Source organism: Panthera leo, chromosome E2 (genome assembly GCF_018350215.1).
Source record: "Panthera leo isolate Ple1 chromosome E2, P.leo_Ple1_pat1.1, whole genome shotgun sequence".
NCBI lineage: Eukaryota > Metazoa > Chordata > Mammalia > Carnivora > Felidae > Panthera > Panthera leo.
The window spans coordinates 15,124,009-15,150,234 of record NC_056693.1 but is presented as its reverse complement, the minus strand read 5'-3'; the positions used below and the strand labels follow the sequence as shown (position 1 = coordinate 15,150,234).

The 26,226-nt window shown below is 55.5% G+C and overlaps 2 protein-coding genes and 1 long non-coding RNA gene across 10 annotated transcripts; 2 read left to right on the top strand and 1 right to left on the bottom strand.

The window, feature by feature from the left end:
• Nucleotides 1-95: 95 nt before the first annotated feature.
• On the bottom strand, nucleotides 96-18,083 carry SIRT2 (sirtuin 2). Of its 5 annotated transcripts, none has more exons than XM_042918004.1 (16): nucleotides 17,653-17,755; nucleotides 16,719-16,765; nucleotides 13,696-13,744; nucleotides 13,353-13,466; nucleotides 10,572-10,613; nucleotides 10,309-10,415; nucleotides 10,150-10,206; nucleotides 9,586-9,654; nucleotides 5,008-5,137; nucleotides 3,161-3,220; nucleotides 2,840-2,895; nucleotides 2,573-2,649; nucleotides 2,430-2,481; nucleotides 1,157-1,227; nucleotides 968-1,034; nucleotides 96-848 (listed from the first exon to the last, which is right to left on the bottom strand). In XM_042918004.1, the coding sequence occupies exons 1-16, from the start codon at nucleotides 17,666-17,668 to the stop codon at nucleotides 690-692; spliced, it is 1,173 nt and encodes a 390-aa protein (XP_042773938.1). In that variant the 5' UTR covers nucleotides 17,669-17,755; the 3' UTR covers nucleotides 96-689. The 5 variants fall into 5 exon arrangements, with proteins under 5 accessions (XP_042773938.1, XP_042773940.1, XP_042773941.1 ...); XM_042918006.1 differs by lacking the exon at nucleotides 16,719-16,765 and adding an exon at nucleotides 13,936-14,049 and having other exon boundaries at nucleotides 17,653-17,710; XM_042918007.1 differs by lacking the exons at nucleotides 16,719-16,765; nucleotides 17,653-17,755 and adding an exon at nucleotides 17,996-18,083.
• LOC122207810 lies at nucleotides 2,890-6,155 on the top strand. 2 transcript variants are annotated; one of them, XR_006197018.1, is made up of 2 exons: nucleotides 2,890-2,943; nucleotides 5,760-6,155. It is a non-coding gene; the product is annotated as an uncharacterized LOC122207810 (long non-coding RNA). The 2 variants fall into 2 exon arrangements; XR_006197017.1 differs by lacking the exon at nucleotides 2,890-2,943 and adding an exon at nucleotides 5,148-5,477.
• NFKBIB (NFKB inhibitor beta) lies at nucleotides 17,866-26,205 on the top strand. Of its 3 annotated transcripts, none has more exons than XM_042918009.1 (6): nucleotides 17,866-17,887; nucleotides 23,473-23,578; nucleotides 23,658-23,991; nucleotides 24,874-24,962; nucleotides 25,052-25,312; nucleotides 26,056-26,205. In XM_042918009.1, coding segments are annotated over exons 1-6 (888 nt in total). In that variant the 5' UTR covers nucleotides 17,866-17,885; the 3' UTR covers nucleotides 26,152-26,205. The 3 variants fall into 3 exon arrangements, with proteins under 3 accessions (XP_042773943.1, XP_042773944.1, XP_042773942.1); XM_042918010.1 differs by lacking the exon at nucleotides 17,866-17,887 and adding an exon at nucleotides 18,025-18,299 and having other exon boundaries at nucleotides 23,865-23,991; XM_042918008.1 differs by lacking the exon at nucleotides 17,866-17,887 and adding an exon at nucleotides 18,025-18,299.
• Nucleotides 26,206-26,226: the final 21 nt, after the last annotated feature.

Genomic DNA, 26,226 nt, shown 5'->3' with positions numbered 1-26,226 from the left:
AAGAGCCTGCAGGTGTTCTAGTCTCCATGCCACCCGCCCTCCGGCTGCTTCCCCGTGTGCCCGCAGAAAGGAACTGGGAGGCTGGAGAGCTGATCGTTAGTTGTTTTTGTTTTTAATTTGTCTCCAATAAGCAACATTATCTGCCCCTCCCCGCATGGGAAGTGGGTCCCAAGGGAAGGGGACCGGCACCCGCTTCGGGCGTCGGAGGCACAGACCAGGGAGGCCTTCAGGCTCAGCTCCCCCCACTGAGTGGGAGTGATGTTTGAGGGGCCCGCCCAGGGTAGGTTGGACTGGCCCTACTTGGCCACAGGCCCCGAGGAGCAGTGGAGGGCATGGGGAGCCCTGGGAGCCCTGGGAGCCCTGGGGCCCGGGGCGGAATAGTTAGGAGTTTAGAGGCGGCCCTGGCCCGGGGAGCAGTTAGAGATGAGGGGACGTTGACCCTCGGCCCTGCGGGTGGTTAGAGACCGTGGGCTGTTACAGCCGGGCTGCCCAGGCCTCGGCCCCTGGGAGGTGTTAGAGATCTGCCAGGGTCAGGGGGCTGGGAACCCAGTTTTGAGAGGAAGTGGTTAAGAGACTGGGACGAGGTTCTGAGCTCCCCAGATGAGAGCCGCAAGTTAGAGGGGGCCAGGGCTGGCTGGGGCTCTGCTGTCCCAGATTTGCCGGGCATCCTTCCCCGGGGGACGTGGCTGTCACTGGGGTTTCTCTCCCTCCGAGGTTCTGGCCTCCTCCTTGTCAGGAGGTGGGGACTTCCTGGGCGAAGTTGAAGGGTTGGGGTTAGGGCTCCCCGACCCCGCCTGCTGGGCATCTATGCTGGCATGCTCCTTCCGGACGAGGTCCTCCAGCTCCTTCTGTGGGGGGCAAAGTTCACCGAGGTCAGAGGTCACCATGCATCCTGGGGTCAGAGAACCTGCGGGGCAGGGGACTAGGGACTGGGCTCAGGGTGGGCCGAGGTGGCCCAACTCCTTACCTTCCATCCAAGGAGGTCAGCAAGGGCCAGGCAGCCCTGGTCACAGTCACCCAGCCAGGCCACGTCCCTGTGAGTGGGACAGTCAGAGCTCCCAGGCTTGTCCCAGGCCCCTGCCCGCTCTTCCCAGTCCGTGTATCTTCACACCCTCCCTCTCACCTTGGCCCTGACCCTCACAGGCCCAGGACTCACCGGTAGGCCTTCTTGGAGTCGAAGTCCATGCCTCCTCCCAGGCCCATCATCATCCCCAGGAAAGGATCAGTCTGTGGGGGCGGGGGGGGGGGGGGGGCGGAGCTCAGAGCACAGACCCTGGAGCCAGGTGGCCTGAGTTTGTTCCCTGCTCTGTGACTTTGTTCAAGTGACTTGGCCTCTCTGAACCTCAGTTTCCTTATCTGTAGAGTAGGGGCAACTACCAAACCACTCCTAGCCCTGGACCGTCGGCGGGTTAATACTTAGAAAGTACTTAGGGGGCGTCTGGCTGGCTCAGTCGGTAGAGCACGCCACTGTCTTTTATTTTTTGATGTTTATTTATTTTTGAAGGAGAGATAGAGCACAAGCAGGGGGGCGGCAGGGAGAGAGGGAGGCACAGAATCTGAAACAGGCTCCAGGCTCTGAGCTGTCAGCATAGAGACGGACGTGGGGCTCAAACCCAGGAACCGTGAGATCATGACCTGAGCTGAAGTCGGACGCTTAACCGACTGAGCCACCCAGGCGCCCCTAGAGCACACGACTCTTAATCTCAGGGTCATGAGTTCAAGCCCCATGTTGGGTGTGGAGCCGGCTTAAGATAAAAATTTAAAAAAAATTTTTTTTTCACATTTATTTACTTTTGAGAGACAGAGAAAGACAGAGTGTGAGTAGGGGAGGGGCAGAGAGAGGGAGACACAGAATCCAAAGCAGGCTCCGGGCTCCGAGCTGTCAGCACAGAGCCCAACGCAGGGCTCGAACTCACAAACCGTGAGATCATGACCTGAGCCGAAGTCGGACGCGTAACTGACTGGGCCACCCAGGCGCCCCAAGATAAAATTTTTAAAGATAAAAATAAATACAAAAAGGAAAGTGCTTAGGACAGCATCTGGCACATGGCATGTTTGGCCTGTTGGAGGAAGCAGCCCTCCCCAGGGATGAGGGAGGGAGGCCACCTCAGGAAAAGAGCCAAAAGAGGGAGGGGGCGCCTCCCGACCAACTCGCCCTGACTCTTCACTTGCAGGAGGCACAGAGCTCCTGTTCTGGCTCGGGTTGCTCTGAGTTGGGGTCTGTCACTTGGTTCAGAAGAGTCCCGAGCGACCCAGGGGCCTGTAGAATCTCCGAGTCGAGGTGGCCTGACCTCTGATCCTCCGGGTTCTGGAAACCCTGGCCTGAGCTGAGGGGTCCCAGGTCTCCAGGAAGGCAGCGAAAGGGAAAGTGGGACCCGGGTGGGGAGGGGGAGGGGAGAGAGGGGGGGCTCCAATAAGAGCCAACTCACCTGCCCGGTCTTCTCCTTGTTGATGAGCAGGCGTGGGGTAGACAGGGGTGCCCTGGGGGGTGGCGAGCCGAGTGGTAAGGACCTGTCCCGGCTCCCCCCCTCCTCCCCAGAGGCCCCCCCCGCGGTCCCCACTCCCAACCTACTTGCCGATGAGGGATGCAAAGGGCTGCACCTGCAGCGAGGTGCCCATGATGAGGAGAAGGTCCACCTTCAGGAAGTCCTACGAAGCGGGGCGGGGGGGGGGGGGGGGCAGTGAGGGTTCCTGAGGCTCAACCGACTGAGGCTGCGCCGCCTCCCCCTGCTTCCCACCCGCAGCTAGTTGGGGAAGCCACCTGCCCCCGGGGAACGCCCGGCTGCCCCTGTTTCGGGGGAGCGGGGAGCGTGGGGCGGGCGGGGGATGGGGCACTTACTGACTGCATGCAGGAGAAGAACCTTGCCGGGAGGTTCTCACCGAAGAACACGATGTCTGAGGCAGAGTTGGATGGACACACAGACACAGACACAGAAAGAGAAGGTGAAATGGGAGGCAGAGACAGTCACATGGAGAGAGAGAGAGAGAGAGAGAGAGAGAGAACAGGCAGGAGCAGGAGGCAGACCCAAGGGCAGCGGGGGCAGGAGCTATGGAACCCCTTCTCCGTGGGGGCAGATTCAGGGCACTGGTCAGGGACAGAGGGTGGCCAGGGGTGGGGTGGACGGGGCTCGTGGTGGGGGCGGGGGGGGGCCGGTCTCACCAGGCTTCACCACGCTGTGACATTTCTCACACTTGGGAGTCACCTCGGAGAAGATCTTCTCTGGGCGTGGGGAAGGGGAAGGGAGAGGACGACGTGAGCCACTCCGGGCCCCGGGGTGTGGGGCTGCAGCCTGCCCGCCTCCTTCGTGGTCAGCACACACGTCCCAGGCCCTGGGGGGCCTCCGGGGTGTCTGCCCTGCTCCCCTCTTAGAGAGCCGCCCCCACCTCCCCCAACCCCAGGATTCCCGGGGTGTCTCCCGGCACCAGGCTACAGCTATTGAATTAAGAATAAACACAAGAACAGATGAACGAGCAGAAACCTGTCCTCAGAAGGGGCAAAGGATCCCGCCCACCCCCACCTGGGCGAAAAAGCTCTCCGGGTGGGTCTGGGAGGGGAGCCCTATTTTCTCCTGGGTGAGAGGCCTAGTGCATCCCAGGCCTGGTGCCAGAGAGGCAGGAATATGCAGATGACCCTGGGGTGGGGACACTTCCTTAGGCCCAGCTGCTTCCTGTCCCCTGGCTCTGTGACAGCCACCTCCACACACACACACACACACACACACCAGCCTTATGACAACCACGCTCCTTACTGCTTATTGATTAAGGACGCTGGGACGCGCTGGGACACGCTGTCACAGGCAATCCACAGAGCCCTAGCTGATTTGTCCCACTCTTGGTTCCTTCCTTCGACACGTATTGACAGAGCACTGTTTTACTGCCTGTCATTTTCTGAGGGATGTCGGCATTGACAGCAGGAGATTGTGCGGGCGGCGCGTGGGCCACTGCCGCCAGCGACCCGGGACGGGGTCGCGTGCATCGCCCCCCCCCGCCCCCCCCCAACGTGCGCCAGAGCTATTCAAGAATCGTTGCCCCGGGGGTGGTCAGCTGGCGTTTTAGCAGAAAGGCCACACTCCGGAGGCCCCGCTACAAATGCTGCAGCTGTCCCGTCTCACACGGACACCAGGGGCTTTGTGAAACCAGCATAAAGAGTGTCACAAATGGCTTTCCCTGGGTGAAATGCGTGACTTCTCAGCCGCACAATGGATGTCAGGCAAAGGCTCTCACTGGCATTCGAGAAATGTGGACCGGCCGAATTTTTTGCCGCCCCCCTCCCTTTTTTTTTTTTTTTTGACACGCTGCCCTTCCACGAACAGGGACTCGGACTTTAGCAAGCCCCGTAGCCTGCGCCTCTAGGGCCAGCCCTCCGCCTTCATCCCTGACCGAGCCTCACACTCCTTGGAATCTGCTTGCCCGAATCCGACTCACGGGCTATCGGATCCCGTGCCTCTAGCACAGGGCTGTCCAACGTGGTGGTCGCGGCCCTGGCTTTTAACGTCTCAGCTCATAAAAACGACAAGAAAGGTGAAAAATTCAGTTCCCTGGTCACCCTGGCTGCCATACTGGAGAGCGCAGATGGGGAATATTTCCCTCCTCTCACTCTCAGAAAGTTCTACCAGACGGTTCTGCTCTTTGCAGAACGCAGCTGCGTTTGCCTCCAGGAGCCCCTCGTGTACGGTCAGATCAGAGCCCCTCAAAGGGCAAAGGGCGAGGGTGTCATGACCGCAGAGAACAGACCAACTGGTGGCCCCTGTGCCAACGCGCATCTGTGCGGGTGGCTGAATTCGGTCCGGAGCTTGCTTCCGTTATAGCCTGCTTGTGAGCTGGCGCTGGGAGCGATGAAACCCCGCTGCCCCCTCCCCTCTTGGGGGGCGGCCACTGCCTGCTAAGAGCCACAGAGCAGGACAGAACGGGTGCCCGGGGGGGGGGGGGGGGCCGGGGGGCGTGGAGGCCCCGTCGGTGGCTGCTCGGCAGGGGGCCTGCCCTCGAGGAGAGCCCGGGGCGCCTCACCTTTCATCCAACTTAGCGTGTACTCCTGTCGGCAGAGGGCGCTGGTGCAGTGTGACGTGTAGAAGGTGCCGTGGGCCTCCACCAGGTCCTCGGGCTCCAGCCCCGCCACCCGCTCCAGGGTGTCTATGTTCTGCAGGGAGAGGAGGCAGCGGGAAGAGGCTCAGCAAGGAGACACATCCCTCCGGGGCAGCAGGCGGAGCGGGGCGTTGCCAGGAGGAGCCCGCAAGGGGCGGGGTGTGCCCGTAAACTCCTCCGGCCGCCCTGGTAGTGCCACTGAAAGTGTCGAAGTCGCAGATGACTCAAGGTGGGGCCCAAACTCCTCTGTCTGTGAGCCCAGGCCCACGGCCACCGTCAGCCCGCATGGGGTTCTTCTGCACACTCAGACACCTCTCCTAACGTCTTTCCGGAAATTTGTTTCGTCAGGGCCGCACAGCGTTAGTGCCACCTGCCAGAAATTTGTCGAAACTAAGGTACAAACCTACAATGCCTCCGTTGTAAATAGAGCCCCCTCAGATGTGGCATCCTGGTGCAGTGCGCAACCTGCACAGCTGTATGTGGCAGGCCTGGCCAAGCAGCAACATAGATAAAGGAATCAGGAGGGTTTATTTGGTTCTTTGCCATCACTGTCTTCCTACTTAGCAGTCGGCTTTCTCGCCGGGGGCTGTTTCGGAGATGTCATATTAACTTGCGTTCTTTTAAGACACAGGTATTCTCCGTGTCAGATCAAGCAAGGCTATTCTTCTCTTCCACAGAGACATATGTGCTCTCATTTTGCTTCGAGCACGCAGCCCCTTGGGAGCAGCTTTTGTTTGCCCGCGAGGAATGCTGTAGAGGCAGGTGGTGACACAGCACACCCGCAGACGCCACACAGAGACGGCCGGTCACGTGCGGCCCGCAGCTGAGACTCCGCGAGCAGCCAAGAGGATTCTCTTTCAAGGGCAGACGGCCCCAGCCGCTCTCTCTGCTCCCTGCCAGCGATCAGCCTGTTCCCCAAATGCACAGACAAGAGCCACTGTTCCCAGACTCTCTGCAGCCTGTCCCCTCCCCTGCATTAGTTTTGCCTTTGTTACTTGACTCAGTCTACTGCCTCGCTCGCTCGTGAGCCAGCAGTGTGCGTGCAAAGAAATAAAGGGCCTGTAAAAGAACTACTTAAATGCCTCTGTTATTCTCTCAGGCCACTTTTGATAGAGAAACCACAAACAAGAAAACAATGAGGCTGACCTGTATGTTCCGATATTCAAATGATCTCTCCAAGATGTTAAAAGGCACAGAAGAACAAAGGCTATGGGAAAACTATATATGAATGTGTCTATTTGTTTGCCTACGTATGGATTTTTTTTTTTTTTTTTTTTAGAGAGAGAGAGAGGGAGCAGGGGAGGGGCAGAGAGAGGGAGAGAGAGAATCCCAAGCAGGCTCCACACTGCCAGCGTAGAGCCCGACACGGGGCTCGAACCCACGAACCGTGAGATCGTGACCCGAGCCGAAGTCGGACGCTTAACCGACTGAGCCACGCAGGCGCCTCTGAAGTCTGGATTTTCATCTGGAATCTCTTGCTTTTTAGACCTTGGCTCACTTTTTGTTTCAAAACACCGTGTCCCCCCTGATGGACACGAAGGCAATGGCAGCTTTGAAAAAGCTGGGGCGCCTGGCTGGCTCAGCTGGTGGAGCGTGCAAGTCTTGATCTCGGGGTTGTGAGTTCGAGTTCTCACGCTGGGTGTAGAGATTACTTAAAAATAAAATTGAAAGAAAGAAAGAAACAAACAAACAGAGAAAAAGAAAGGAAGGGAGAAAAAGGAAGGAAGGAAGAAAAAGAAAGGAAGAGAACGAAAGAAAGAAAGAAAGAAAGAAAGAAAAGAAAAGAAAAGAAAAGAAAAGAAAAGAAAGAAGTGGCTATGGAAGGGCTTCCACACAAGAAGCTAAAGAAAGCCAAGTACAAGCCCTGTGTGGAGTGTAGGTGCCACGTATATATTTAAAGGACCAGAAGCTGCCTTGCTGTGGCGCTCACAGTGGCTTGAGCCAACAGGGCGAGCGTTCTCATGTTTGAACGGATCCTTGTATCTTGAGATAAAAATAGCGTCATGCGGAGCTCCAAAAACGCTGTGTCATCGCAATTCAGAAAGAAGTGAAGACAATGTGTTCCAGAAAACTGGGTCAGTGACTCAAAAAGCGGCCGAGGTTGACGGAGAGGGTGACAAGTGTGAAAGGCAAAGAACGGTTTCGTGACACATGAGAGGGGAACATGGTTCTCCACGTTTATCTGTTTTCTGTAATAGGCCCTTCTGGAGCGGCAGGTGCAGTCAAATCCGTGCACGAAATACCGCGAGTAGGGGAGAACCGCCTGCGCCTTCCCCCGGACCCCGGCACGGATTTATGCCGGTTTCCACGCACACACAGCCTGCAGTCCGCTTGCTTCCCAGGGAGGGCTCACGGGGTTCTGCCTCAGGCACAGCCGGGCAGTGAGCGCTCAGGGCGGCCTGCCGGCTCCACCTTCAAAACAGATTGGTAACCCGCACACTTCTCCCCTCCTTGGCCCCCACCCTGGGCCGGCCTCCATATTCTCCTGCTTGGACCGTCGCAGCAGCTTCCTCCCTGGTCTGTCCCCTATATGCGGCCGGAGGGACTCCTGGCTCAGGTCACGTCCCCTGTCCTGCGGCACCGTCCTACTCAGCGGCGTAAAGGACAAAGCCCTTCCTGCGGCCCCAAGATCCCCCGCGGTCTGTCCCTGTCACCTCACTGAGCTCGCCTCCTCCATTCTCTACTGCCGTCCTCTCTGCTCATTCAGATCCAGCGTCTCGAACACGCCGAATACGGTCTCACCTCAGGACCTTTGCCCTGGCTGTTCCCTTCGGCTGGAACACACTCTCCCCTCCAGGTCTTTGTCTAAATGGCCCCTTCTCAGTGGGGCCTTCCCTGACACCTTGTTGACAAGATGTCCTCCTTATCCATCTTGCCCAGTGTCTCTCTCCCCACATGAGATAAGCAGCTCTGGGGGGGCGGGGATGTCGCTGCCAGCAGGGCCTGGCACGGGGCCTGCGCTCTGTAAACACTCGTGGCGGAAGAGGACTACGAGGGCCGTGCTGCAGATTTCAGGAAATCGTGCCTGGAAGGCACTGGGCTTCGAGTGAGCGTTTTGTATCATGTGTGAGCCACGTCCCGTGGATAAAACTGACTCTGGGAAGAGAGGTCGGGTTTTTGCTGAGCCGGGGGTGGGGGGGTGGTGGTGGTGGTGGTGTCCCCCTGGAAGGAGGCAGCTGTCCCTTCCCCGGCTGCCACCACCAGCCCTGGGCAGCTAGGCAGGAGCGCCTGACCCCATCTGAGAAATCTGGACTTAAAAATTCATCCTCCCCCTGGTGGCAGCCTCGCGGGCTGCAGGCTCCACGCAGCCAGGTGCGGGGAGAATATTAGGACTCCCGTTCACGCTCACGTATTCTCTCTCTCTTTTATAATTTTGGGTTCTGAGGTCTCACGTAGAGCGTGATATCACTGCTACATTACGTAATGTATTAAAAATAATTGTTTTTTTTGTTTAATTTTTTTTTTAACGTTTATTTATTTTTGAGACAGAGAGAGACAGAGCATGAATGGGGGAGGGGCAGAGAGAGAGGGAGACACAGAATCGGAAGCAGGCTCCAGGCTCTGAGCCATCAGCCCAGAGCCGGACGCGGGGCTCGAACTCACAGACCGTGAGATCGTGATCTGAGCTGAAGTCGGACGCTTAACCGACTGCGCCACCCAGGCGCCCCAAAAATAATTGTTTTAATGTCTTTATTTTTGAAAGAGAGAGACGGAGGGAAAGCAGACCGGGGAGGGACGGAGAGAGAGGGAGACACAGAATCTAAAGCAGGCCTCAGGCCCGAGCCCGACGCAGGGCTGGACGCAGGGCTGGACGCAGGGCTCAACCCCACGAGCCGGGAGATCATGACCTAAGCCAAAGTCGGATGCTTACCCGCCTGAGCCACCCAGGCGCCCCACATCGAGTAACTTCAATGCGTATTCACAGGTACTCGTAAAACACGTATTCATAAAACGAAGGTAGAGGCGCAGTTTTTACCGTTAGGGGTGCGAGACCCCCAAAACATCTTGCTGACTAGTCCAGAAGCCAACAAGGTGAGCCGTCCTTGCCAGAGAACCCCAGGGCGAGGCCTCGGCTAAGCACCTGACACGCGTGAGCCATGGCCCGTGGCACGTACAACGCCTTAGGGCACATTATTTAAAGGTGCCCCTTCCTAACGGCTCCGTGTCCAGCAGGTGGAAAACGGTCATAATGCACAGATCCGGTTAGACCGAGTCACTCCGCGGCCGGGTGCGGAAACCCCTAACCAAACACGAGATCTACAGTGCCCGTGGCAGCCCCCAGACGTGAGGTCCTGTCTCACTACGCACGGGATGGCTCCCAGAGGAGCTCGCTGTCGCGCCACCACGGACCCGAAGGGTGAAGCTGTCCTGGCCTCTGCTTCACAGAAGGGGAAACCGAGGCTGAGAGGGGCTAAGGGACGCACTGCGGGCCAGGGGGCGGGGCACTGAGGCTCCAGGACCACCCGGCCAGCCCTCCTCCCAGGGACGCCCACGGCCGCCTACCTGCGTGTAGCAGCGCAGAAGCAGCCCTTTCTCCTTCAGCAGGCGGATGAAGTAGTGACAGACGGTCGGCTGCGGGGGAGCAATGGGAACATCGTGATAATGACACAGCACGTTCGGCATGGGCCAGGAACTGTTCTAGGCGCTCTGGCTGTTTTACCTCATGGAACCATCACACGTTGGTCTGGGGGGGGGGTGGGCGGGGGGGGGGGGCACGGACCGGCACCAGCCCCATTTCACAGACGAGGAAACTGAGGCACAGCTTGTAAGATCGCACAGGTGCAGAGTTGGGATCCGTACACAATCGGCCTGGCTCCCGTCTGGGGTCTTACGTGTACTGTTAATTCAGGTAAGTCTTCCAAGAGGTTTCATGGGCTCTCATCAGCTTCGTTTTACAGATGAGAAAACTGAGGCTCAAGGTCACAAGGGCAGGAAGTGAGCGACCAGGAGTTGGACCCAGGCAGCCTAGAGCCCATGCGACATTTGTCTGAGAGGCCCCAGGGGAAGCCTTCCCATGCCTTGCTGTTCCCCCACGCTTTCCTGTCCACCAGGGAAAAGAGAGCTCACCTTGAACTGTCCAGGGTAGAGTTCCTTGGCAAGAGCAAAGAAGGGCTCTGGATGTTTCTGTGGGAGAGAGAACCGGAATCCTGACGGTGAGCTGAGCCCTGCGGTCAGGGGATCCCTTACCCCCACCATTACAGACGTTCCTCCCCGGGCAACACACACCTTGAAGTAGCCAATCTCAAAGATGGCCTCCGGGTAGGGAAGACGGTATTTCTCCAGGTTGGCGTAGAGGCCCGTGGATGGGGAGCGGAAGTCAGGGATGCCCGCGGCTGGGGGAGGAGGGGCGGGGAGCGATGGGTCAGGGACCTCGGCCCCATCTATACCACATCCTCCTCTGTCAAGGGCCCAGACGTGGCTCCCCCCCAGCCTCTGAAAGGGGGGGCCCCCAACGTGGGGATGGCTACTGGGGGAAGGGAGGCACTTACACGTGGAGATCCCAGCTCCCACCAAACAGATGACCCTGCGACCTGGAGGAAAGGAGTTTATGCATCATGTGACAGTGTGCTCAGCTCCCCAACTGACAACGTCCTAGCCCCCAAGACTGTTTACTCAGTGCCAGGCCCTGGGGCCAACGTTTCAGATGCGTGGGTGGCCTTCCCAATCACCTCGAGGCAGGGGGAGTTAACGCGCCCATTATACAGATGAGGAAACCAGGGGAGAGCAAGGGTCACACAGTCAACTGAAGGAAGAGCCGGCATGGGGACAAGGAGTCTACGGGTTGACATTATGCCAACTTAGATTCGAGAAAAGGCCACTCGGAGGGAAGTTTCTCCTTCTGACTAGTTCTAGAGAAAGCGCACGAGATCTTAGTGAGAAGGCTGGGGGGCACAGGTGTCCTGGCGAAGAGCTACAGCTTATTGTAAAAAAAACCTCTGGCCACACCTCACCTTTTCTTCCCCCTTAACTGTTTGTTTGTTTTTGAGAAAGAGAAAACACAAGCGGGGGAGGGGCAGAGAGCGAGGGAGACACAGAATCCGAAGCAGGCTCCAGGCTCTGAGCTGTCTGCACAGAGCCCGATGGGGGCTCCAACCTGCGAACCGTGAGTTCACGACCTGAGCCGAAGTTGGGACACTTAACGAACTGAGCCACCCCGGCGCCCCCACGCCTCACCATTTGGACACAGTCTTGGATGACCATCTATTTCTAGCATATCATACACATTCTTTCCTGCTTACCGGTGAGGAGGGAGGTGTCTCAGTTCAGATCTCCCCTCTGGGCTTCAGCTTCCTGCTCTGTAAATTGGGCATCCTTACAGTACTGCCTTCACGGGGCCGTCGAGAGAACGAATTCGTTCATGTAAAGCTTAGATCAGTGCCCGGCACTGAGCAAACACTATATACGTGTCTGCTGTTATTCTTTTGAGTCAATTGTACTTCGTGAGACCCAGGATTTGTACACATGTAGGCACTTTGTTCCGCCATTTTCCCCAGCTTTCAGAAAAGAAGATAGGAAGGGGGGCCTGGGCGGCTCAGTCAGTTGAGCGCCCGACTCTTGATCTCGGTTCAGGTCACGATCTCCACTGTTCGTGAGATCAAGCCCCGCATTGGGCTCGGTGCTGACAGCGTGGAGCCTGCTTGGGATTCTCTCTCTCTCTCTCTCTCTCTCTCTCTCTCTCTCTCTCTCTCATTCTCTCTCTGCTCCTCCCCCTCTCAAGATAAATAAATAAACTCAAAAAAATTATAAAAACAAAAGAAAAGAAAACGGGAAGACACGGTAGGAGTTGAATCATTGCAAAAAATCCTCGGTGCTGTGCAGAAATAGTCCTATCGCCTCGTCAGCTGCTGGCCGGCGGACAGCCCTGCCACGCGGTACCCTGGCACCTGCCCATCGCTGATGGACAGACACAAGTGTGAGGCCCCTGAACCGGCTACCTCCGGCGTGTCCTGTGCAAAAGAGGACGGCAAGGGTGACGAGGCCCTCCGCTCCGGGATGCCCTCGGGCCAGGCACAGCTGGGGCCAGCTGGGGCCACACGGGAGGGAGCACGTGGTCTGGATTCAGGGGGCCTGGGGTCGAGTCCTGACTGCCTCTTGCCAGCTGTGTGACCCTGCAGCCAGTCACGGCCTCTCTGGGCCTCTGCTTCCTGCTCTGTCCAGATCACCCTTGTGATGACCTCACAGGTACAATGTGAAGATCAAATGACAGGGCGCCTATCAAGCGCTTAGCTCGGTTGCTGGCATATGGTGAGGGCTCGGTTAACTGCTGTCCTTCACTGTTGCCCCTCGTAGGCGGCCTTAGAGACAACTGTCCTAAAACCCAGGTGCAGGAGGACGGAAGGAACAAAAGCTTTGTGGCCATTGCCTGTGTTCTCTACGGGGCGCACCCTGGCCAGGAGGAGCCCTGCAGACGGCTGGCCGGCCTGCCCCGGGAGAGGGAGGCTCAGGGCACGAAGCCTGGATGCCTGAGCAGGGAGCAGGCAGCAGCCCGAGGACAGGGAAACGGGAGAAGACGTCCCCAACAAAAGGCTGTTCAGGACCCTCAAAGGGTCGATTGTTCTAGTTGAGGACTGCCGAGGGCCCGGTTTCCCAGACTCTGGTGACCTCAACTTGCGAGAAATATAAATGACACTGACACGGTGACCTGGTAGAGAGGCACCCACGTACCAGCCCTGAAACACGCTTCCCGTAATACTTGTCATAGGGTCCGCGGATCTTGCTCTGTTCCGGGCCCTCTTCCAGGCATTTCCATCTCTGTGGATTTATGGCACCCTAAGGACCCTACGAGGTATTCCTGTTGGCATCACCTTCATTCTATCAAACAGGCCCGGCCGATCAGCAATGGATGTGTGACCCGGGTCTGGCCAATCAGAGACACGGAGATGGGTTTTGGGATACGAGTCTGACCCAACGTGGCCCCAACAGGAGCCACTCTCTGCTCTTTGGCCTGAACCATTTTGCTCGAACCACTGGAAGAAAGATGCCCTCTTCGGTGGGAGGGGCTAGTCCTGGCCTTCGGGACTGCCAGGTGCCACCTCTACCTCAACATGAACCCCGGACGGGGTTATTAAGGTTTCTGACATCATGGAAGCCTCTGAATCCAGCAGTGCTCAGTGCTGGGTTTTAGTGAGAGGGGCGGCACCCTCTTCCCGGTGTAATAAGCCGTGTGCGTTGGGCTCCTCGTGTTACTTGCCAACAAAAGGTGTGAATGGCGAACGGCTCAAGTGGCCGGGGCAAAAGCAAGTCAGGGGCAAAGCAGGCCCGGGTCTTACAGCGCTCGCTCTGCATGTAGCGGGTCACCCCTTCCAGGGTCAGCTCGTCCAGCAGCCGCTCCTTCTGGGTGCCCAGGCCCAGCGTCTGGGAGAAGAAATGCCGCAGGAAGTCCACTGGCCAAAAAGCAGAGAGAGAACAGCAGGGTGGGCGTTCGGTCCGGGTGCGCAGGGGCCCCGCCCCGGGATCCCCCACCCACCCTCCCGCAACCAGGGACCTCGGGCGCTGGCTCCGCACCCATTATGACATACTTTGAACGTCACCTTCGGTGGCGGCCAGGGGCAGAAATGGGATCCCTGCCCGAGGCGGCTCCCCCGGGACCCCGTTCCCGGGGAAGATACTCACTCTCGGCCTCTCCGCCAGCCGCTCCTCCCTCAGTGTCTGAATCTGAGTCCTGGAAGGGGTGGGGGTGGGGTGAGCAGGCCCCAGAAGTGGGGTGAGGGAGGGAGGAGAGGGGAGGGTGGCACCCGGGTCTGGGGGAAAGGCCTCCGGCTGGGAGTGGGCCCGAGGAAGTGAGGTGCGGGGGGGGGGGGGGGGGGGGGGGCCGGCGTGCGGGCTCTGGGGTGGGCTGCCTGGGCTGGAAACCTGGTCCTGCTACTCCCGAGGAGCGCGCAGCGGCCTGTGCGTTCTCGGCTGTTCTGAGCCTGACGCTCTGTATCTCGGGAATGGAGCTCGGAGGGCACTGCCTCGGAGGGCCACCTGAGATGAAGTGGTTAACCTACGACAGGTGCTCCAAGCAGCAGCCGGCGGGGTTCCGGCGCCCCTGCAGCCCCCCTCACTCCGGTCTCTCCTGCGAATGATGCCAGTGGAGACGCCTCGGTCCTCACCCTGGGGCCCTGGGCTCTCCTGCTCGAAGCCCCGGACACCGCTTTCCGACACATCCATCTCGTTGTATACTCCTCCCCTCGATCAGGCCCCCAGATGGCGAGTCTGAGACTCTGTCCTGGGCCTTCCCTACTTCCTCTCTCCACCTTTCCTGGGCTAGCTGCCTCATGGCCTTGGCCCGGGCATTGATGATGCTACCTCTTTGTCCCCGGATACGGGGTTCCCGCAGCCTCCTGGATGCCTCCCCCGAAGTGACCCCTGCCCTCTCTTTCCCACCGTGTTCCAAACTGGCCTTAGCATCTCTCCTGAACCTGCTCTTCCTCCTAGGTCCTAGCTCAGTGTGGCTTCTGTCCCCGAGTCTTTGTTTCCTTCTCCTGCCCTCCTGCCATGATGCGTCCCCCTGCCCAGGGCTCCACCTGGGTGCAGCCTGTTCCCCCTCCGGGGTCCCTGTCCTGGCCTCCTCCCTGAGCTCCCAGCCTCAGCCTTCACCTCCGATCTACTCGACGGCCCTCGGGGTGATGGCCTGGCTGTGTCAGGCCACCACCCCCTCGGCTCCAAGGGCCCCTCTTGCTGGCTTCTCCAGTCTAACCGTCCAATCACCCCCGCGTATGGAGTCTGACATGATGTCAGCTCCAAGATGGCAGGGACTTTTCGTGTTCGCCGCCGGATGCCCAGCACCAACCAACAACAGGGTCTGGCCCCTCCCTGGCAGTTGCTCCAGAACCATCCACCACTGAACGAACGGATACCTGCTGTGCGCAGGGCTGGGTCCTGCAATGGACCTCGCAAAAACCACAGTTCTGACCAACCCATTCTCCTGCTTAAAACCCCTCCGACCAGCCCCTCCCCCATCATTCTCTGCTCTGGTTCCAAGCCTTTTTGAATAGGAACTGCCCTTCCAAACGTATTTACATTTTTTTTTTTATTATTATCGCTTTCTAAGATTACATAAGCTTTGCAAAAACTCTGGCCATTAGACAATGTACGACTTGAGGCGCTTGCCTCGAGTTCCCTCACCCACCCCGGGTCAATATAACCACTATTAACAGCAGAATGGCAATCGCTCTAGATTTTTTTCTCTGCCTATAAAACTCACTATTTTTCCAGAAATGGGTCCTACCATAGTACGATGCTGCACCTCGCGGTTTCCGCAGAACAATATATTATAGATCCAGCTCCTCTTTTAAAAAAGCTACATAGTGTTGCATTGTAAGGACGCACTATACTTCATTTAACCCGTCTGCTGACAGGCATTTGGGCTGTTTCCAGTTTTTGGCCTGTCACAGACAATGCTGCAATTTACATCCTCGGATCTCTCTTTCTGGGACTGAGGATCCCTGTTGAACATTAAAACTTTTGCTGTGACAGTGGTTGAGCCCTAGGAGCCAGGCGAGGGAGAAGCCCTGGCCTGGCAGGAGGCTTTTACCCCCTCAGCGTGGCCCTGCCCCACATCTGTCAGGGGCTTTAAGCATTCCAGCTTCGGCGCTGCCCTACATCTGAACAGTGATCTCGCGTCTGTGGGTGGCCTGGCATTCTTTCAGCAGCGGACAGTGAGGCTCTGTGGAAGGACTCGAGGGCCCTGCCCCGCGTGTGGGAGCCACTTGGCCTAAGCGGGAGCCGGAGGTGCTGGTGGGGCCTTCAAGCCTCTGTGAGGTGTCCTGTCTACCTCTCCCTGAGGTGTCCGGAAGGCAACGTGCCGGATGCTGTAGGTTGCAAAGCAGTCCCTGCTCTTCTAGCTGGGGGACAGAGGACAAGTCGCTTAACAGCTCTGCCTCGGACTCCTCATCTGTAAAATGGCCACAATAGGCCTTGCTCCCCCCAGGGATTCTGGGAAGACGACATGAGATGATGTACACAGAGCCCTGAGCAGAGTACCTGGCTGGAATAAGGACTCAATAAATGCTAACCTCGAATATAACAAGCTAACCACTCCCAGCCACCTGACTGCTGACCACATTATACACTTCGTGTCCCCCAGTCTTTGCACAAGCTGTATCCTCTGCGTGGAGTGCCATTTCTCACTCTGCCTAAGAAAATTCTAAGTCACTCTTCGCTCACTGTGATGTGTCTGTATCTCAGTCTGACTCCTAGCCCAGCCTGTGGATTCCTCCTGGGAAGGGACTGGCTGGAATCCCTGTGGCCCCACGAAGTTTACTCTTCCTTGAGCTACTTTCAGAATCACCCTGTAGGGTCATTTTCTAGTCACTTGTCCATGAGATCTGTGAGTTCTGTGATCAAACTGGGTATCTGTCTCTTCCATGCCCAGCATAAATGAAGTTCAGAAAGGACAGGGGTAGGGGGCAAGGAAAGAGAAAAGTTTGGGAGGGCAGGCCTGGAGTTAAGGGGGCACACCCCTCTCTGACAATTCCCAGAATCCACCATTCCCCAGGAGGCTGAACCGGGAGTTGGGGCAAGGGACTGGGGCAGTGAGCTGAGGGCCCTGGGGTGACTGTCTCCCCTCTGCCACCTCCCCCCCCCCCCCAGTGTGGGGTGCGGGAACAAGTGCATCTCTCTCCTTCCCTCCACCCTTCCCCAAATCTCACCTGAGCCTCCTGCACCTTCCCTGCCTGGGTCTCCAGAGGGTCAGAGGCTGGGGGAGGAGGGGGAGCAGACGTGGTTACAGTGTGGGGCACAGTTAAGGGGGAATGAAGGGCTTCAAAGCAGAAGGGCAGGGGGCAAGAAGACCCACCAACCTAATTATAATGGGGTGGGAAGTGGTGGCAAAAATGGGGCAGAGGGAGGGAAGGGATGGAGGGGGAAGCAGATATTACAGTGGACAGTACTGGCAGGAGAGGTGGTTAGTGAGGGACAAAGAGCCTGGGGCAGGAAGGTTTAGGAGAGGGAGGAGAAAGTAAGGCATACAGGGCAGGATGAGGACTTAGGAGAAGTGAGGAAGGAAATAGTGAGTGAGTGAGTGTGTGTGTGTGTGTGTGTGTGTGTGTGTGTGAGCGCGCGCGAATCCAGGGAGGGTTAGGTTTACAAACAGAGGGAAGTTTAAAAAGGAAGACAAGAGATAAGAAGAGATACTCTGACTAGAGACGAATTTAGAAAGGGAGGTGCAGTGGGGATGGTATGTTTAGGGGGGACGCAGGAACTAGAGGGAAGAGATAGGAAGGGACGCCAGGGGTCCCCTAGCATCCTACAGTTCCCCCTAACAACCAGGTACCCTCAGCAACCGGGTCTGCGGCAATCTAAATCCTTAGCAACGAGGGTCCCCAGCAACCAAGGTGCGAGAAACAGGCGATCGTTAGTAACTTGGGGGACGTGGCAAACGGACCCTCAAAATCTCGCGACCCAGAAACCCAACAATCTAGCAGGATGGATCACTTGGCAACGACCTCCCGTACCCCCAATCCCACTCTCCGCCATGCAGTCCCAACCTCCAGCCCCACCATGCCCATTCTCGGGCCCCGGGGCCTGCAGCCCTCAGCCAGGCCCCGGCGCGGCCCGACCCTCCCACCGGGGCCCCCGACTCACGGTCCGGCTCGGCCATGGGCGCGGGGTGGGGGCCCTCGGTGCTGTCACCGACTGCTCTGTCCCGTGACGGCACCGGAAACAGGAGGGGCAGAGACCTGGCAGAGAACTACAACTCCCAGCAACCATCGCGGATGCATACAGGCTTTCACACAACGTCCGGGGAGCGGCTCTTAGGTTAGAAAGACTTGCGGACAGGAGGACTACGAGTCCCAGAGGGCTCCGCGCCGGCAGCCATGTTGGTAAAGGGCGCCCGGAAAATGTGGGAATGGGTAGAGAGTCGCGGTCCATCTGAATACTCTGATTGGTCATGGTGTGGTAAGGGGGCGGGGCGCGTACTCTTTACCTCACTCTGATTGGATAAGTCAGGGGGAGTGTTGGGGAATTCCCCGCAGGGCGGAAGCGCCAGGACTTCAGGCAGAGCTTAGTTATAGGCGGGCGGCCGCTGGGACCCCTGAGGCGTCGGGGGCTATGGCGGGGGTCGCGTGCTTGGGGAAAGTTGCGGAGGCCGACGAATGGTGCGACAGTGGACTGGGCTCTCTGGGTCCGGACGCAGCAGCCCCCGGAGGACCGGGGCTGGGCGCCGAGCTGGGCCCGGGTCTGTCGTGGGCGCCCCTCGTCTTCGGCTACGTCACTGAGGATGGGGACACGTGAGTGAACCTTAGGCTGCCAAACCGGGCCCAAGGATCCGACGTCTGATTCCTTATTAGTCTCTGAACCCGTCTTCCTAACCTTTCACTCCTAAGTCTAACTTGTGATGCTTGACTTTCTGATCCCTAACCGCCAAGCCCTCACCTCAGTAAAAGCAATTTACTGTCCAACTTTGATCTTAGCGCCTTAATTTCTGATCTTCCTTTCTTGAACTCTGGTTCATAGAGAGCTCCACATCCCTATCCATTGATCTCAAAACTCTATTGATCTTCCTGACCTTATTCCTGAGACCTTTGTTAGAGCTGTAGTTCAGACAGCCCCCCCCTCCTGACCTCCTACCTCCAAATATGATCTTTGATCCTTAGCTCCTGCTTTATGAGCCTGGGACTTAGATTTCCAAAATTAATACTTGGCCTTGACTCCAAGATTCTACCTTCTGAGCACTGATCTTAAAATCTTACATTCAAAGAGAAAACGTAAGCTCCATTATAGCAGGGTTCACGTGTGAAATATTTATTGAACACTACCAGGTTCCAGGGCCTGTTTTAGGTGCTGTGATAAGGCAGTGAAGAAAACAGACAAAAGCTTAAACCCTTGTGGAGTTTGCGTTCCAAGGGTGGGTATATCGATAGGACAGATGGACTGACAGGAAGACAGGAAGGAAGCGGGGAGGGAAAAAAGGAGAAAGAAGGAAAGAAAGGGTCAGAGAAGGAAAGAAAGACACAAAGTGAGAATGAGCGAAAGAGAGAGGAAAGGAAGAAAGACAGAAAAATGAAAAACAATATAAAAGAAAGGCAGGGAAATGGTACGTCTGAAGGTAGTAAGGTATTTGGGAAAAAATAAAGCAGGAAAATGAGACCAGTGAATTATTTGGGGGGGGGGGGGAGGACTCCATGTAGAAGGGACAATGGTTGTAAAGGCCCCTGTGACGGATTGTACTGGGTTTTTTGTTCATTGTGTTCACTCTTCTGTCCTCAGTGACCGAACAGTGCTTGACCCATAATACGCACTCAGGAAATAGTGATCTTTTTGGAGAACCAGCTTAGGTTTCATTAATTTTCTTTATTGGATTTTTGCTTTCTATTTCATTGATCTCTGTTCTGACTTTCATTCTTGCCCTTCTTTTGCTTACTTTGGGTTTAATTTGTTCTTTTTCTTTTTTTTTTTTGTTTCTTAAGGTGGCAGCTGAGCTTATCCATTTGAGACCTTTCTTTTCTAATATAGGTGTTTCATGCTATAAATTTCCCATAGTACTGCTTTAGCAGTCTCACAAATTCTGATATACTGTGTTTTCATTTTCATTTAATTCAATATACTTTCTAATTTCTCTTTTGATTTCTTCTTTGGCCAGTGGATTATTTAGAAGTATGTTATATAGTTTCAAGGTATTTGGAAGGTCTTCCAAATGTCCCTTTTTAAATTGATTTTTTTTTTTTTTTTCAACGTTTTTTATTTATTTTTGGGACAGAGAGAGACAGAGCATGAACGGGGGAGGGGCAGAGAGAGAGGGAGACACAGAATCGGAAACAGGCTCCAGGCTCCGAGCCATCAGCCCAGAGCCTGACGCGGGGCTCGAACTCACGGACCGCGAGATCGTGACCTGGCTGAAGTCGGACGCTTAACCGACTGCGCCACCCAGGCGCCCCTAAATTGATTTTTAAAAAAGTTTTATTTATTTAAGTAATCTCTACACCCCATGTGGGGCTTGAACTCATGACCCCAGGATCAGGAGTCACATGATCTTCTGACTGAGCCAGCCAGGTGCCCTTTTTTTTTTTTTTTAATTGCTTTTCAATTTAATTCCATTGTAGACTGAGAACATACTTTATGTGACTTGAATCCTCTTAAACTTATTGAGAATTGTTTTATGGTGGAGAACATTATATGTGCACTTGAAAAGAATGGATATTCTGTTGTTGGGTGCAGTGTTCTCTATTTTTTTAAAAAAACTTTTTAATGTTTATTTATTTTTGAGAGAGAGACAGAGACAGAGAGAGTGCCAGCAGGGGAGGAGCAGAGAGAGAGGGAGATACAGAATCCAAAGCAGGCTCCAGGCTCCGAGCTGTCAGCACAGTGCCCGACGCGGGGCTCGAACCCAAGAGCCATGAGATCATGACCCGAGCTGAAGTCGGATGCTTAACCGACTAAAATTTTTAAGTAATCTCTACTCCCAACGTGCGGCTCAAACTGACAACCTAGACCTCACAACCATGCTTTATTGACTGAGCCAGCCAGGCCCTCTGGCTTTACTAACTTTCTCTTTGTTCTGTTATTTAAATGGTTGGCCAACTGTGGCCTCCAGGCAAAATCTGGCCAGCCATCTGCTTTCGTAAGGCTGTGAGCTAAGAATGGTTTTTACATTTTCAATGGTTGAAAAAAATCAGAAGAGAAGAATAATAGTTTGCCGCAAGTGAAAGTTACGTGAAATTCACATTTCAGACTGCACAAAGAAAGTTATGTTGGAATACAGCCATGCGGGGTCATTTATATACTGCCAGTGGCTGCTTTTGTATCACAAGGGCAGAGCTGAGTAGGTTAAAAGAGACACGGTAGGATCCACAAAGCCTAAAATCTTTAACTGGCCTTTATAGAAAAAGTTTGCTGACTTCTGCTTTTTTTGGCTTATATGTCATATCACATACGGTAAAAGATGAAAGAACTTCAGAAGAGAATATATTTCCATTTGTCCCCTCCTGGCCTCCACGTTATTGTTGCCATACATTCTATTTACACGTGTGTCCTAAACTCCCCCATACTTTGTTAGTATTTTTGTTTAAACACTCAACTATTTTTCCAAATTACCTTCTGAAGAGCCTTACAGTAACAAGAGAAAAAAAATCTTCCATATTGACCCACATAGTTACTATTTTCAGTTTTCGTTATTCTTTTCTGTAAGTTCGTATTGTGGTCTGATGTCATTTTCCTTTTGCTCGCAGATTTCCTTTAATGTTGCTTTGGCGATATGGGTCTGCTGCTGATGAGTTTTCTCGGCGTCATTATTTTGTCTTCGTGTTTGAAAGACGTTTTCGCTGGGTTAAAGAATTCTGGGTTGACTGTCTGAATACTTGAAAATGGTGCTCCATTGTGTTCCCTTGCCTTATTTTTATTTTTCTGTACTTAAAGTAGTTTTGTCTCTGGCTCGTGTGAAATTTTTGTTTTCATCATTGGTTTTGAACAGGACTTTTATGTTGGGCCTTTGCATAGTTTTGTTGTTTTTTGTTTTTTGTTTTTTGTTTTTTTCAGTATTTCTTGTTCTTGGGAGTCATTGAGCTTCTTGGATCTGTGGATTTGGAAAATTAAATTAAGTGTCTGACTTCGGCTCAGGTCACGATCTCGCAGTTTCTGAGTTCAAGTCCCGCAACCAGCTCGGTGCTAACAGCTCAGAGCCTGGAGCCGGCTTTGGATTCTGTGTCTCCGTCTCTCTCCACCCCTACCTGCTCACAGTCTGTCTCTTTCTCTCTCTTTCAAAAATAAATAAACGTTAAAAAAAAATGTTCTCTTGTGTTTCATTAAGAATAGCTCTTATTGTGAAGTCTTCAAGTTTGCTAATCTTTTTTTCCTGCGGTGTTTAATCTGCTACTAATCCCATCCAGTGTATTTTTCATTTCAGATGCTATAGTTTTTATCACTAGGAGTTTGGTTTGAGTCTTTTTTTTTTTTTTTTTTTTAATCATCCATGTCTCTACTTAACTTTTTGAATGTTTGAGATTCACTTATAATGAACTCTTTTAATGTTTTTGTTCGTTAATTCCAACATCTGGGTCATTTCTGGGTCAATTTCAACTGATTGATCGTTCTCATTATGGATCATGTTTTCCTGCTTATTTGCCTACCTGGTAATCTTTGATTAGATGCCAAATATTGTGAATTTTACCTTGTTAGGCCAGCAAGTTGTGGATTCCTATAAATATTGTTGAGTGTTGTTTTGGGATGCAGTTAAACTACTTGTAAGCAATTCGGGCTATCTGGGTGGCTTAGTTGGTTGAGTGTCTGACTTCTGCTCAGGTCACGATCTCACGGTTAGTGAGTTTGAGCCCCACATCGGGCTCTGTACTGATAGCTTAGAGCCTGGAGCCTGCTTGGGATTCTGTGTCTCCCTCTCTCTCTCTGCCCCCCTTCCTTACTTGCCTTCTGTCTGTCTGTCTCTCTCTCTCAAAAGTAGATAAACATTTAAAAAAAAAAAACAACAACAACCAACTACTTGTAAGCAGATTGATCCTTTGGGGTTTTGCTTTTATGATTTGTTGGGTGGGTCCTGAGCAGCCCTCATCTAGGGCTTATTATTCCCCACAACTGAGGTAAGAACCTTCCAGAGTATTCTACCCAAGGTCCTTGGGTTTTTCCTAGTCTGATTGGTGGGAACAGGCATTATTCCTGGTCTCCTGTGAGCAATGGGCATGTTTCCCTAATCTTTTTGGATGGTTTCTTCGCACCCCTGCGTTAATCTGCACTCTCCCAAATACTCGAGAGGCCCCTCTGTAGACCCCCCAGGGTCTCTCCCTGTTCAGCCCTCTCCTCTTGGGTTCTCTGTCCTCTGACTCTAGCTGCCTGCCTTCCCCAGCCTCCACTCCTTCTTGCCTCGTATGCAACCTGCCAGGCCCCTCTCTGTGCGGTGTCTACTCTCAAGACGGTAAACTTGGCAATCAGTTGAAGGGCTCACCTCATTTTGTTTCCTCTTTAGGAATCATGGTCATTCATTGCATGAGGACTAGTATCTGGAAAACTGTTGCTTCCTATACCATAGTTTGTCAGATTTTTTTGATTGATTCAGACAGGAGGGAAATCTGGTCCCTGTTATTTCGTCTTGGGAGGCAGTAGAAGTCCTACTTAATACACACCTATTAGGGGCGCCTGGGTGGCTCAGTCGGTTGAGCATCCGACTTCAGCTCAGGTCATGAACTCGCGGTTCGTGGGTTCGAGCCCCGCACCGGGCTCCACGCCCACAGTGCGGAAGCTTGCTTGGGATTCTCTCTCTCTCCCTCTCTCTGCCCTTCCCCCACTCTCACTTTTTCTCTCTCTCTCTCTCTCTCAAAGTAAATAAATAAACTTAACACATTTTTAAAAACCAAAGCACTGATTAAACAAATATGCTGACTTAACTGACCTGACCCTCCTAGATTCCTGACAGTTGGTTCCAGACTTCTATGCTCTGCTCCCTGTTTTTGTCTTCAGGGCATTGCACTTGGCGGTGATTCATCAGCATGAGCCCTTCCTGGATTTCCTCCTAGGCTTCGCGGCTGGCACCGAGTATCTGGACTTACAGAATGACCTGGGCCAGGTGAGCCCCCCGGGGACAGTTTAGGGCTTGGGACTGGGTTCTCCGTGCACCCCCTGATCCCTGCCCTCTGCTCCCGCAGACAGCCCTTCACCTGGCAGCCATCCTGGGGGAGGCCTCCACAGTGGAGAAGTTGTACGCGGCGGGTGCCGGGTTGCGTGTGGCGGAGCGCGGGGGCCACACGGCACTGCACCTGGCCTGTCGCATGAGGGCACACGCCTGCGCCCGTGTGCTACTCCAGCCCCGTCCCCGGTGCGCCAGGGGAGCCCCCAACACCTACCTCGCTCAGGGCCCCGACCGCACCTCTGACGCCGACCGCCTGCCTGTCGCCTCGTACCCCGACCCCGACTCGGAGAAGGAAGATGACGAGAGCGAGGAGGATTGGAAGCTGCAGCTGGAGGCTGAAAACTATGAGGGTGAGGGGTTCTCAGGCACCGGGCAGGGCTCGGGCTCCCAGGCGGAGCGAGAATTCCTGGCTCTGGGCTCGGTTCTCCTGACTCAAGACCCAGCCCCTTGGGGAATAATACCGAGGCTTCAGGTGCCCAGGCATTGGGAACGGTCCCCAGTCGAGCCCCAGATTACTGAGACTTGGTCATGTGGAACTCGGCACCCGGACCACGTGGGGCCCAGACCTGTCACCCACAGGCCTGGAGCCACTAAGATCCAGTTCTTGGGTCCAGCTTGCCCAGCCTGAAGGCACAGCTCCCACCCTCTCACCAGCCACAGGTTCCAGCCCGCTCGGGACGAGGGAACTCAAGGCCCAGGTTCCCAGAGGTTGACACTGGGTTCAAGGACAGCCCTCAGCCAGGCCTCATGAGAAAAAAGGCATCTGAGTCTCGGCTCCCCCACCTCTAAGCCCGACTGCCTGGACCTAAGCCCCTTCCACAAAGGGACTGAGATCACCCAGGACCCCGTGTCTAGGACCCACTTCACCTTCTAAGGTTGCAGGCCCTTCAACTACTCGGGACCCAGGAATTTGGGGTCCAGGCCCTTTGTGAAGTAAAGACCAGAGACTCGGTCTCCTGGTCCCAAGATCCAGGCCTCCTGTCCAAAGCCCCCAGGCTCTTCATCCATAAGCCCCAGACATGCCACAAGCCGGGCATTGGCACCCCCAGTAAGTTCCAGACCACCGAGACGTAGGCATTTGGGTTGCAGAAGCCTCTTTGACATACCCAGGAAATCAGGAGCTGTACCCCAAACTCAGTCTCCTCAGGCCACAAAGCCGTCCCCTGGGACCTTGGCATTTGAGGCCCAGGCCCCTCACCCCCATCGTCCGACACCTGTCGCCCTGTCCACAGGCCATACCCCGCTTCACGTGGCCGTCATCCACAAAGATGCAGAGATGGTCCGGCTGCTCCGGGAGGCTGGAGCTGACCTCAACAAACCGGTGAGCTGCCCTGGGGAGAGGATGTGGCAGGGAGGCTTGGCCCCCAGAGTGGGGCAGGGCCTCCCTGACCCCTCTGTTGCGCCTCGCAGGAGCCCACGTGCGGCCGGAGCCCCCTGCACTTGGCAGTGGAGGCCCAAGCAGCCGACGTGCTGGAGCTTCTCCTGAGGGCAGGGGCCGACCCTGCCGCCCGCATGTACGGTGGCCGCACCCCACTGGGTAGTGCCACGCTCCGGCCCAACCCCATCCTCGCCCGCCTTCTCCGTGCACATGGAGCCGCTGAGCCCGAGGACGAGGACGACAGACCCGGCCCCTGCAGCAGCAGTAGCGACAGTGACAGCGGGGACGAGGGCGTGAGTGGGGGGGCAAGACCGGGCGGCCCGGCCGGGGGGTCAGGGTAAACGGGCAGGCGGGAAGGGGGAGAAGAGACATTAGGCAGCACGTTGAGACTGACCTCGGGCTGCTGTGATTCGAGAACTCGGGCGGCTGTGCGGGGAGACCTGGGCAGGGGTGGTGGGGAGCACGCGGGTAGTGGTGGTGGGGAACCGAAGGCAAGGGCAGAGGTGGAACTCGGGCAGAGTTAGAGAAAAGACCTCGATCGTGGTGACTGGTAATGGTACTGGTTGGCAATGGTGGCTGACAGCGTAGGGAGTGATCTCACAGGGCAGGAGTCGGAGAACTCAGGCTCCGGGAAGCACTGATTCCAACCCTGGCGGCAGTGGGGAGAGACCTCCGGTGAGGAGGTTGCGTTGGAGAACCCAGGTGGCAGAGACCCCACTCTGGGCAGGGACGATGTTGGGGGGGGCGGCGAGGAATCTGGGTAGAGGCAGAGGGAGGGGGCGGAGGAGGGAGACCCCAGTGGCTATGGCCCTAAGTACTGGCAGAGCAGTGGGGCCGGAGCCCAGGCAGTGGTGGTGGGAGAACACAGGTGACCTTGAACGTGGTGTGTGGAAAACTAAGAGCAGGGAAGTTGAAGGATGACTGGGCGAGCTGGGGCTTCGAGACAAGACCCAGCTGTCGGGGTGGGTGGAAGCAGCTGGACAGCAGGCGGGGTGACAGCCGCCTGAGCCCCTGTGCCTGCCCCCTTTGTCCCCAGGATGAATACGACGACATCGTGGTCCACAGTGGCCGCAGCCAAAACCGGCTACCTCCCACCCCAGCCTCGAAACCTCTCCCTGATGACCCCGTCTGACCTCATTGTTAATAGGATTTCCAATTTAATAAAATCCCAGTTCTGACAACCAGAGACCGTTCCCGGGTCCCCGTC

Coding starts and splice junctions, on each gene's coding strand:
- SIRT2 (XM_042918003.1), bottom strand. CDS start 17,778: ATGGTTGCTGGGAGTTGTAGTTCTCTGCCAGGTCTCTGCCCCTCCTGT. Junction 13,745..17,652: donor GCCCATGGCCGAGCCGGACC/GTGAGTCGGGGG, acceptor CACCCCTTCCAG/GACTCAGATTCAGACACTGA. Junction 2,896..3,160: donor TCACAGCGTGGTGAAGCCTG/GTGAGACCGGCC, acceptor ACTCTGCCTCAG/ACATCGTGTTCTTCGGTGAG.
- NFKBIB (XM_042918008.1), top strand. CDS start 18,121: ATGGCGGGGGTCGCGTGCTTGGGGAAAGTTGCGGAGGCCGACGAATGG. Junction 18,300..23,472: donor GTCACTGAGGATGGGGACAC/GTGAGTGAACCT, acceptor TTTTGTCTTCAG/GGCATTGCACTTGGCGGTGA. Junction 24,963..25,051: donor GAGCTGACCTCAACAAACCG/GTGAGCTGCCCT, acceptor TGCGCCTCGCAG/GAGCCCACGTGCGGCCGGAG.